The sequence below is a fragment of the Bubalus bubalis genome, chromosome 3 (genome assembly GCF_019923935.1).
Source record: "Bubalus bubalis isolate 160015118507 breed Murrah chromosome 3, NDDB_SH_1, whole genome shotgun sequence".
NCBI classification, from domain to species: domain Eukaryota; kingdom Metazoa; phylum Chordata; class Mammalia; order Artiodactyla; family Bovidae; genus Bubalus; species Bubalus bubalis.
Genome location: NC_059159.1, coordinates 35492931 through 35504754, shown reverse-complemented (window position 1 = coordinate 35504754; position 11824 = coordinate 35492931). Strand labels below are relative to the sequence as shown.

General features: G+C 50.9%; 1 protein-coding gene across 1 annotated transcript; it reads right to left on the bottom strand.

Annotated features, from left to right (window-relative positions):
• Positions 1-4272: 4272 nt before the first annotated feature.
• Positions 4273-11269, bottom strand: KCNAB3 (potassium voltage-gated channel subfamily A regulatory beta subunit 3). The gene is made up of 14 exons (XM_006062882.4): positions 10575-11269; positions 9189-9232; positions 9049-9086; positions 8725-8804; positions 7540-7584; positions 7402-7446; positions 7138-7181; positions 6862-6948; positions 6510-6595; positions 6244-6364; positions 6065-6159; positions 5867-5987; positions 5607-5695; positions 4273-5354 (listed from the first exon to the last, which is right to left on the bottom strand). Exons 1-14 carry the CDS (start codon positions 10814-10816, stop codon positions 5277-5279), a joined length of 1215 nt encoding a protein of 404 aa, XP_006062944.1. The 5' UTR covers positions 10817-11269; the 3' UTR covers positions 4273-5276.
• Between the last annotated feature and the right edge of the window lie 555 nt (positions 11270-11824).

Below are 11824 nucleotides of genomic sequence, written 5' to 3'. Positions count from 1 at the left end.
TTTATTCTCCTCAAACTTGAACTCCCAGCCGACATCTCAACCTAAGGAAGGCCCTAGATACCAGGCCCAGGAATGCTGGGAATCTTCTCTTTCCTGAGTAGCCAGGCCTGGACACCCACGCACCATGATGGCTCCAGCAAAGCAACCCAGCCTAAGCGCTGACTCAGGGGTCCGACTTCCGCCACGGGTAAACAGGACATAGTATTCACAGCCCACATTCCCTCTTGGTGCCGCACCCACCCCAGCTCCCGCCTCACCTGCCTCTCCTGGACCCACAGTCTAGGCACTGTTGTGGAGGTTCATAGGACAGGGCCTAGACCCAGTTTACCAGTTGTGACACTTTGAGCAAGTTACCTAACTCTGCTGGGCCTTGGCTTTCTCATCTATAAAATATGGATGATAATAGGATTGAATCAGCTTACATATGTAAGGTGCTTAGAATGATGCCTGGCACACAGTAAACACATATTAGCTGCTATTATTATTTTACGCCCTGTCCTATATTGTGTTCACTTTAACCTCTTGGCACCCAACATATTCTTTTCTTTTCCTTTTTTTTTTTTTTTGGCATAACCGTGGGACATTCAGGATTTTACAGTCCCCAACCAGGGATAGAATCCTCACCCCATTCAGTGGAAGTGCACAGCTTAACCACTGATGGTCCAGGCACAATATTCTCAACCCCTATTTCTTTTGGTGAACACAAGATGGGATTCTCCACACTCATGGCATTTACTGGCTGTAACAGGCAATATAAAACTGGTTTTTAAAAACTAGATTCTTTAAACCTTAGAGAGTAATCTTTTGTGAGAAGATATATCACTATTTTTAATTATTTTATATCTTTTCAGAACTAAGTATTATTGTCTTATGGTTACTTGGAGGAAGCTATTTATTCCAATGATGCTGTCATAACTCACATTTGGGGGGAACTTCTCTTTGTAATGGTGCTTAGAGATCTCACATCTTTTAATATCTTTGGTTCGTGATTAAGTCTTTTAAGGTAAATTTGACTATATAAATGCTCCTAAAGTGGTAGCCAAAGCCTTCTAGCTCTAGACCTGGACTATCCAGTCGCCTGCTCAGCTTCCTTTCTTGTTTATCAAGAATCCAAAATGATGATCTCCCCATCTAAAGCAGCATCTCTTCCAATTTTCTTATCTCTTTACCCAACACCAGAAACCTAGGTGTCAAACCTAGATCCCTTCCTTGAGTTCACGTTCCTTTACCTCCCTTATCACTAGGCCTGGTACATTTTGCCTCCTAAAACTAATTCATCTGCTTTTCTCTACCTCCAGTATACCACCCTGGTTCAAGCTGCCATCATCTCTTCTGTAAACAGAAGCCTCTTCACCAGTCTGTCCACAGTTATTCTGGCCTTCTGCAGACTTCTCTCCACACTGCTTACAGTGATCTTTCCAAAACTCAAGGCTAATTATGTCCTACCGTATATCCCTTCCATTCCTGTTAAAATCTGCCTGCAATGCAGGAGACCCAGGCTTGATTCCTGGGTCAGGAAGATCCCTGGAGAAGGAAATAGCAATCCCCTCCAATATTCTTGCCTCCCATGGGAGAATCCCATGGACAGAAGAGCCTGGCAGGCTACAGTTCATGGGGTCATAAGAGTCAGACACAACTTAGCGACTAAACCACCACCACCACATATCCCTTCCATTCCTGTTAAAAACAAAAACTTTTACAGCAGGTGGTCCAGTGACTAAGACTCTGAGCTCCCAGTGCACAGGGCCTGGGTTCAATCCCTCGTCAGGGAATTATACCCCACATGCCATAACTAAAGAAAGATCTTTGTGCAACTAAAGCTCACGCTTGCCTCAACTAAGACCTGGCACAGCCAAATAAATATATAAACATTCTTTAAACAACAAACTTTTAATGCAGTCATGGTTTAATACCCCCAAATTCCTAGGATATGTGACTTTGCTGCTTCTCCCATCAAGAATTGGAATCTGTTCCCTCTCCCTTGAACCTGGGCTCACCTCATGACTTGCTTTGACTAATAAAATGTGGCAAGAATGATGATGTGTGAGTTCTGGAGCATCATTCCTTCAGAGGCCTTATGGCTTCTGCCTTTGGAACACTGCCCTGAGACCACCATGTAAGGAGGTTTGCTGGTGGATGAAGCCACTTGGAGAAGGGAGGAGCCCAGTCAACAGCCAGCACTAACGGCCAGGTGTACCAGTGAGGTCACTGGATTTTCCTGTTCAGCTGCTCTATGGGCTGAATGCAGCCACGTGAACGAGCCCAGGTGAAAACAGCAGAAGACACTCCCAGCCAATCCACAGAATTGTGGAGTAAAAATAGTTTTAAAATGTTTCTTTAAGCCACTAAATTTGGGGGGTGATCTGTTGTGTATCAAGATGACGGATTTTGAGGGTTTCCTGCTGTCCGTAGGATAAAGATAATATGCTGAAGTCCCTACAAGGCCAAACATGCTCTGAAACCACCAAGTCTCACATTCTGCTTGCCTTTCTTCTTTACACATTCAGCCTTTGGAGACCTCTGACTTGTCTGTTTCCCCCACAAGGTTTTCCCGTGTGCTGTTCCCCTAACCTTGCTTTTACCTTAGCAACACCCACTCATCCTTCAGCTCTCTTTGCAGCCTCACCATGTCAGATACTCACTGTACACTCTGGTAACACCAGTGCTTTCCTCTGGACTTCGGACAACCTAAGTTTGTGTGTGTGTTTGGGGGTTACTTTGCCTTCCCCATCTGTAAACTCCACAAAGGTTGCTGAGCCAGGTTTTGTTCACCACTGTGTCCCTGTGCTGTACCATAGTAGGACCCAATAGATAAGTTCTCATTCAATTAATGACTGAGGTGAATGATAAATATGGTATGTGAGGGAATTTGCCAGTGGTCCAGTGGTTAGGACTTGGCGCTTTCACTGCCCAGGGGGGCCCCAGTCAGGGAACTAAAATCCCACAAGAGGAGCAGCATGGCCTATATAACAAGGTGTGACAATAAAGGAAGGTTTCTTACAAGGGGTTTATAACTGCCTCTGAAGGTAATTTTAAGAGGACTTTTAAAAAATGTTTTGAGCAATGAAAGAGGCATTAAATGAAGGAGGTTCATGACCCTCCAAGGTAACTATTTAAGGAGAGTACCATTTTGAATTTATAAATTCTCCTATGTTTGTTACAGAATAACTAAGCTTAGCTTAGTCATACATTTTACCCCTTTGTTTCCTCTACAGTCTTCCCAAATGAGTGGGAGATGATAGCGGTTGTAAGTGTTCATTAGTTGATCCGGTTGGTTGCTAATCCAGTAAATGGCATGCTGCTGACTTCTCTCTTTTGGAAATTGGTTTTACTCTGTTCTCCAAGCTTCAGGATCAAGGAAGGGTGAGGATGGGAAGAAGGGAGATAGTAAGGTTATATTTTAAGGAAGGCAGAGCTCATCCTCCCCTGCCTTGTGGTCATTAAAGGTGGTAACTTTCCACCCACTTTCTGTCCCAGGGAAATCAGAGTTCTTTAGGGAAGAATAAGGGTAAGTATCTGACATAATCCCATTTGATTCTGCTTTTCTGCCACTCTCACACCTGATCTTTCACTTGTTTTCTTTTTATAACAGCTCTATTCTCTCTCCCTGCATCATTTCAACTGTAGACCAGTTTTCATTTTACCTCTCCTTCCCCAAGTCCTCCATCTGAGAACAGTGCCTCCCACTCAGCTACAAGAAAACCACCCAGACAGTTTTTTGGATAGTGTGGGTATCAGGCTTCCCAGGCGGCACCAGTGGTAAAGAACTTGCCTGCCAATGTAGGAGACATAAGAAACACGGGTTCGATCCCTGGGTCAGGAAGAACCCCTGGAGGAGGAAATGGCAATCCACTTCATTATTTTGCCTCGAAAACCCCATGGACAGAGGAGCCTGGCAGGCTATGGTCCAGAGGGTTCCAAAGAGTCAGCCATGGCTGAATCAACTTGGCATGCATTGGGTATCAGGAAAGAGGGAAATAAGACTTTTGGCTAATATAACTTTTCAAAACAAAACAAGAGTAAGAGTGTCAGAGGGAGGAGCAACACAGCTATGAAGCCAGACCTCTGGGTTCCAAGGCATGTGGTGACTGAAAGAAGAAAACCTGGTCTTTGATGAGATCAGTGACTAGGAGCAAGATGCCTGGGTCACTAAGGTACATGAGCAGTGGAGAGGAAGAGTCCTGGAGTTTTCTACTGGCAGGGGGCTAGGGAGTCAAATAGGTGAGACTGAGAGCCTAATGCTCAACCCCCAGCAATTTCAGACGCAGTAAGTAATGATCAAGCTGAGATTTTATTTACAGTTCCCTGGGAAGTCTTGCACAAGAGAGGCCATCATTATTGCTTTAAGATTATTGCCAGGAGGAAGACTACAGTCCTCCCCTGCCAGGTAGGAAGTCCTGCTCAAGGCTCAAAAGTTTATCCCCAGACCTTTTATGTTAGCCCCATTTCCCTGCCGTGACCTAAAGGCTGTCACTGTTTTCTGCGAAGTGAGGCCCAGTGTGCTTTCCAAGGTCTTCCCTGGCCACTTCCGCCAGGACACTCTATACAATGGCCATCAAATTTCCCTCACTGATGCTTTGCTACTGCACTCCCCAGTCTACCCCTCTCCGCAAGAACAAAGCATCAATACGAATTCTAGTTTTATGCCTTTTTCCACCTCCTGGCTGAGGCAGGGTCCCGGTTTCCCAAAAGTCATCATTTACTTCCTGCCAGGACCAGCCTGGCTTCCTTTGTAACGAATTTAAGAGTCCCATTTCCTTTTTTCCAAGTGACATCACAACTCGCTTCCTATTAGAACTCACAACTCCTTGATGACATTTCAAGGGCCACTTTTCGAGGTACTCTGCATGGGTCTTGTATATGCCTTTTTGTTTTTCCCTGGACCTCGGCGATTAGGGGAAGAGAAAAGGAGCGAGACCAAGTAGCAGAGAGGGGGCGGCCCAGTAGCTCATGCCCAGGATTAGCAGGAAGGCCTAGGTGGACGTAGCAGGGGGCGGCGGACTACTTTCCCTCTCAAGCCCCACTGCGGGAGAATATGGCTTTGTTCAGGCTATCGCTACCTAAAGCTGGAACTCGTTAGTGGGCGGGGTCGCCCTGTCTCAGCCGCTGCGTGGAGGGATCCGGAGCGGGAGGGAGGCAGAGGCGGGGGACGCGTTTCTGGGAGTGCAGCGAAACCGGATCCGGGTTCGGGTTCCTGCGTCCCCGGATTCGGGTTCCTGCGTCTCCGGATTCGGGTTCCTGCGTCTCCGGATTCGGGTTCCTGCGTCTCCGGTGGACTATTTCTTGGGATGAGGCTTGTTGCCCAGGAGCCCGTCTATCTCCATCACCGTCTGCGGGGTCAGCTGACTCAGCACCTGGAATTGAATGGGGTGATGGAGAGAATGGTACATGCAGGGTCCTTGAAAGAGGGCAGGAGGTTCGAGGACCCGGGGAGCCTCACAGCGCGGCGAAGTCACAGCTGTGCTTCTGCTTTACCTTCTCGCCCTTGGACCGCTCATTTGCAAAGTGAGGTGACTCACCTCAGGCCCATTCTGGGTTGGACATCAAGGTCTTGACTGCTGGGGAAGGGGACAGAGATGAGCTCTGGCTCTGAGTCCCTCGCTCACCTGCAGGGCGCCCAGATGCTCCACCAGCTGCTCCGCACTGGACACCCCCAGCAAGACCGAGCTGACCCCTTCACTGCGGAGACACCACGCTGGGCCCGAGAAGGAAAAAGAGAGAGAGAACTGGTGGGAAACAGTGAACACCCAGACTTCAGAGGGGTCTCTGAGGAAGAAGGACCGCCCAGGAACAAACCAGTCTATGGTTTGGTAGCTCTTAGGCGGAGACAAGGACCCTGCAGGGTCCAGGGCTGGCAGTGTCTCACCAATAGCAAGCTGTGCCACAGTGCAGCCCAGCTGGTGAGCGATGGGGAGAAGGTCCATGACTTTGGCTTGTTGTTTCTTGCCATCCTCACTTTGCACTTTGTCTTTGTGCCACTGGTAGCCCTGGAGGCCAAGGAGATTCATCAAAAGACCACTTCTCACTCAGTCCACTCCTGCCATCCCAAGCCCCCAGATCTCACCTTGATGGTGGCCCTGCAGGTATCTGAGACTCGCCCATCATACTTGCTAGTGATGAGGCCACAGGCCAGAGGGGACCAGGTGACTGAGCCAACACCTAAGACGGAGAGGACCGGATGTGGGAAGGGGATCTCAGTGATGGTGAAGCCGAGGGAAAGGCAGGGATGAGGGGACTGCGAACCAATCTTGTGGTAGAGCTCTGGCAGCTGCATCTCCACTTTCTCTCTCTGAAACAGGTGGTGCTCAGCTTGTTCACACACTGGAGGGATCAGATTGAACTGTCTGGCCATGGAGTAGGCCTCCTGGGTTGGGGCGGGGAAGAGATGGGGGTCAGAGCACTCCTTCCATTGTCTTCCACTCCCCCTCCTCCAGCAGAGTGGGTTTGGGAGTGGTCATGTGAAAGGTGGTAACAAGTTGTGAGACGGGGGCAGTAGGTGGCACACTCACCATGATTTCTGCAGCCCCCCATCGGGATGTCCCCCAGTATAGGGCCAGGCCCTGGTTGATGACGTAGGTCATGGCTCGCACAATCTCTAGGCACATAGGAGAAGGAAAGCTTCACTCTCAGACCCCTGGCCTCCTGAGTTCCAGATCTGCAGACCTCCACCTGCCCCACCAAGACCCCACTCATCCCTGTGAGAGGTTGGCATCTGCTCTTCACTTCCCTCCCTGTCCAAGTCCTGGGGTCTGAGCCTCCACTGTAGAACTTGGGAGACCTCCTGAGCAGGGCCTGGCTTCTGCTGAAGGTTTAAGAAGTGCTCAGTTTTGAAGGGCTGTCAGGGTTGGGGTGTTGCTTTACCCTCCATGGGACTGTTGGGATCCGAACGATTGGCAAAGACGATGTCCACATATCCCAACTGGAGGCGTTCCAGGGATCCTCGCAAGCCTGGGGTAAGCACAGGGAGAGGAAGGTAAGCTCTCCAGCTTTAGCTGCCTAAGAATTCAGACCTTACCCTTCTGCCATGGACACCTAAATCCCAGCTTCCCTATTCAGAGCCTCAGACTTATAGCTTCAGAGAATATTCCCAACTTCTCTAGCTTCCGTCCTTAGCCAGCTCAGATTCCCAGTCCTCACCTTCAATGATGTGTTTGCGGCTCAAGCCTCGCTCGGTTTCTGCCCTGTAGGAAAAGATAAGTCAAAGATGAGGTGCGTCAAAGATAAGAGATCATGGCTGGCCTGGAGCCATGAGGAACCAAGGTGGTAGGGGTCCTCAAAGGGAGGAGGCAGACCTGGGGGAGCAGGTGCATGGTCTGCTTTCCCCACCCCATCCCATGCACCTTCACACAGTCTGCAGATCTTCTCCCTAACTATAGTGACTATAGTGAGGCAGCCACTTACTGTCCTCCCCAAAAAATCTTGGTGGTGATGACATAGCTTGATCTCCTGGAGAAAAAGAGAAATGGGAGACCCAGCCAGAAAAGGATGTGGGGATGATCATGTCCCCAGCAACTCCCCACACCCCCAAACATGTCTTACCTCCAACCTTTGCTCTTGAGGATGTTTCCTAGGGTTCTTTCAGCCCTGGAAGGAAAACAAGGCAGAAATACTGACTCCTTCAAGATGGATCAGTTTCTTTCCTTCCTCCCACCTTTCCCTTCAACTAATTTCTCCCTTGTAAAATGGAACATAAATGAGAAGTCCATTGGGCCATCAGTCCCACTCTAAACTAAATAAAAGGGGCTCCTGGAAGTAGGGTTACAGTCGTACATTTTCATTCATTCATTCAACAAATATCAGTTGTGCAACAGTGAACCTCTATTCTGGGTGCTGAAGGGATAGAATAGGATGAGAGAAGAGGGACCAACTACAGTGATGCTGGGGAGGATACTGTCTCATCTGTTTCCAACAATCTGTGTTGCCTTCCCCCTTCTTTTAGTCTCTGCAAAATCCCACCCAGGTCTTCTCCCGCATTGCAGGCGGATCCTTCACCAACTGAACCACCAGGGAAGCCCAAGAATACTGGAGTGGTCAGCCTATCCCTTCTCCAGGGGATCTTCCCGACCTAGGCATCAAATTGGGGTCTCTTGCATTGCAGCTAGATTCTTTACCAGCTGAGCTACCAGGGAAGCCCGTGTAGGTACTTAGGTGACATGAGAAAGGACAAGTTCTATGGAGGGAGGACCCTCCTCGTTGAGCAGCAAATATGGCCTTGTAAACCAGTAATTGATGAACCGTGTGTCAAAGGGCAGTGTAAAGTGCTTTGGGAGCTGAGGAGGGTAGTGACCAACTTTGGGGAGTTGGACAAAGGGTTCTTGGGAAAGCTGACATCTGGGACAAGTCTTAATGATAAGCAGAAGAGTTTGCCAGAAGAGATGGGGTAGGTCATCCAAAGTTTTTATTATTCCCAGTGGGAAGCCATATGTGCTGTGGTTATGGTATGTTTGAAAATTTAGCTTTGTCATCCTCACATAGTTGCACATAACTGATATCCAAGAAATATTTGGTTTTATTTTGACTGCACAGTATGCCCTGTTGCCCTCAAAACTAGAGGGAGACACATGTTGGGACTATAGTTCCCAACATGCTTTGGGGGCCCATTGGCTGAAAGGCTAGAACTTAGTGATGCTTTAATTCCCAGAGTTCTTTAGGGGGGAAACCAAAAAGCCCTGCTGTTCTCTCAGCCTTCCAAGTATAACTTAGCTCTTTCACCCCAGTCCTTACTTTCCTGCGGCATACACTTCGGCGGTATCAAACAGGTTTACACCGTGCTCATAGGCTACTGTCAGCACATCCTCTGCTGTCTAGGATGGTGAGAGAAAGAGTTGGAGATCAACCACCAGCCTCAGTTACCTTCCTCACTGCACTCTAACCCATCACACCTCAACCTTGGTTACCACATTCACTTCCCTTTCCCCGTTCTCCAGCCTCAAGTCCACCATTCTCCATGCTTGTTGTCCAAACCCCTAGCCAAGTCCGTTTTCCCCCCTTTTGGGTTCCCTTATACCCCCTCCCTCTGCTTCTAGGTCCCATCACTTATATCAGTACCTCATCTGAGATCTGAGAACCAAATGTGACCCAGGTACCTGCAAGAGAGAAGCCAGGAAAATGAGACCAGGGTAGGGGGAGGCGGGCAGCCATGAAAGAATGCCTGCCCCTTCCCTTAATTCCTCTTCTTTCTAACTCACCTAGGCCTAGGCAGGATACCCGTAGACCAGACTTTCCTAGGTTCCTGCAGGACACAGAAGCAGCAGGAAGGGGTGGAACCTCCATTAGGGACATAGATTATCAGCCTCCAGCTCCTCTCATTCCAGACTGAGATGCCCTCAGGGTGTCTCAGTCCAAAGAAACTAGACTCAGTGGGCCCACTGAATTGGGCAGTGCCACGGCCATAGAATAAGTGAACAAATAAGAAGTGTTCCTCTGGAGCCATGGTCCAGTGCCTCTGTTCCCTCCTATCACACTGAAGATGTGCTGCCTGCTTAACGCTGCTTCTGGTGTGTCCTGGGTTCGTTTGCGTCATCTCTGGGATGTGTGGAGTTGGGGTAGAGGGTGGCTGGGAGGAATAGGACTGGCTAATTGTGATGAGTTTGTGAAAACAGATTCTCAAGAGAGTGCTGTGCTAGAGGGCAGACACTGGGGTGGAAGGGGGTAAACCAAGTCAAGTTCAGGCATTCAGGCAGGCAAGGTCCTTGAATAGGCTAGGCAGACCGACCTCCAACAAAGGCAGGTAGGACACCTGGGTGGGGAGTTTGAGAGGAAAGACCAGTTCTCCCCCTTCTTTCTACTTGCTCTGCTCCTGTTGGCTTGTGAAGTCTGTCTTCAAACCAGAGAGCCCCCTCCTCCCCGCCCCCCCATCCAGGTACTCCACTCAGCTTCCCAATCAGGGCTGCCATATGGAAGGGATCAAATTCCTCAAGTGACAAAGCCACTTCAGATCAGTGACCTCCACTCACTCCTGAGCAGGAGCCCCTCCCTTCTCCCCTACTGGTAGTCCTGAGAGCTCAGCGGTTCTCGGAGATCAAGTCGGTTACATTTCATTCCATCTTCCCCACCTGGTTCCTGGCCCTGGGCATGGGCTTGAGAGATGTGGTGCATCCTTCGGAGGTCCCCACTTCCCTCCCCACCAAGAAAGGGTGCAGGAGACCTTGGGGTATGTGGGGGCGATATCTGGGTCAGGCACCCTGAGCAGGCCAGAGTGAGAAGCCGTTTTCTTCCCCTCTCTTCCCAGGACACGACCCAAGGACACTCCATCCGAGCTGGGTGGGGTGGTGTGTAGCCTGGAGATCTGCGTTTCCCTGGCCTTCCTGGGGGTAAAGAGGAGCATCCCTTGGGTCTGACAGGCCTGGTTAACCTCAGTAAACTTGATTTTCTACTAGGCAGGGGAATGGACAGAGAGCAAAAAAAAAAAAAAAAAAAGGACCGTGTAAGGGAGTGCCAGCGATGGGAAGAAGAGATGGAATGAGCCGGGACCTCCTTAGTTAAGTTTGAGGGGGGTCCTGGCAGCATCTTAGGAAGCCTCAGGGGTCAGGAAAGGGAAGCAGATGTGGCGGGCGGCCAGGCCACCCCCATACCTGTATTTCATGCCAGTGCCTCGGCCGGTGCTCTCTCGGAGGGCCCCAGCGGGCGCTGGGGGTCGGGGGACCACGGCGGCCCGGGCCTTGGGGCCCGACCCTCCTCCCCCTGGAGGATTCCCATGCCCCCCGCCGACCAGCCCGCCGTTACCGCCCCCGGGGCCCGGCCGGGGTCCACACAGACGGTCCTCACTGCTCCGGCTGCGAAGGTTCTGTTCTGTACATGCGATAGACACCTGCATGCCTGCCGGCCAAGGCGGGGGAGGGGGCTCCGAGGGGGCGGGAGGAAGAGGGAACCGGGAAGCCCGAGGGGAGACACCCGAGGGTGTAGTGGCGCGAGCCCTGGGAGAGCGGGAAGGCTGAGGAGGTTGCGGCGGGAGCCGCCAGGCAGGATCGGGCCCGTGCGGGCGGGCTGCTGGAGGTCGCGGGGTTTGCGGCGGAGAGGAGAAATGAGGGGGGCGCCACGAGTGGAGCGATTAGGATTCGGGGGCACTGGCGCGGAGAGGAGAGGGAGAGATGGACGAAGGTGAAGGTCGAGGGCGATTCTGGGAGGGTAGGAACTTAGGGACAAGGAGGGGGCGGAAGAAAGATGCCACCTCTGCCCAAAACGCAGCGGGACCCGCTAGGCTCCCAGCCGCGTCGGCAGCCTGCCCAGCTAATCAACATGCAGGCACCGCCCCCTCATCTGCATAAAGCCGCCCGCCTCCCAGACCAAACCTGCAGCTTATCTGCATAAACCCCACCTTCCGGAGCGCTGCAGCTTGAGTGTTTCGTGGGCTCATAGCAACCAGAGAGCAGCACCCGGAGGGTGGTTCTATTCTCTGGACCTCGAGGCTGATCTGTCTTCCACCATTCCAGTGGTTTTCAATCCAGGAGCTATTTTGTCCCGTGGGGGACATTTGGCAAGGTCGGGAGACTTTTTTTTTTTTTTTTGCCTTGATGCATGTTGCATCTTAGTTCCCTGACCGGGGATTGAACCCATACCCCCTGCATCGGAAGCATGTAGTCTTAACCACTGGACCACCAGGGAAATCCCTGGAGACAATTCTGACTGTCACGACTTGGACGCGGGCATGCTACCAGCATTTAGTGAGTGGCAGTGCAGGAAATGGCAATCCACTCTGGTATTCTTGCCTGGGAAATCCCATGGAGGGGCTTGGTGGGCTACAGTCCATGGGGTTGCAAAGAGTCAGACAAGACTGAGCGACTAACACTTTCACAGGCAGAACAGAGTACCTGACAGCCCTCCC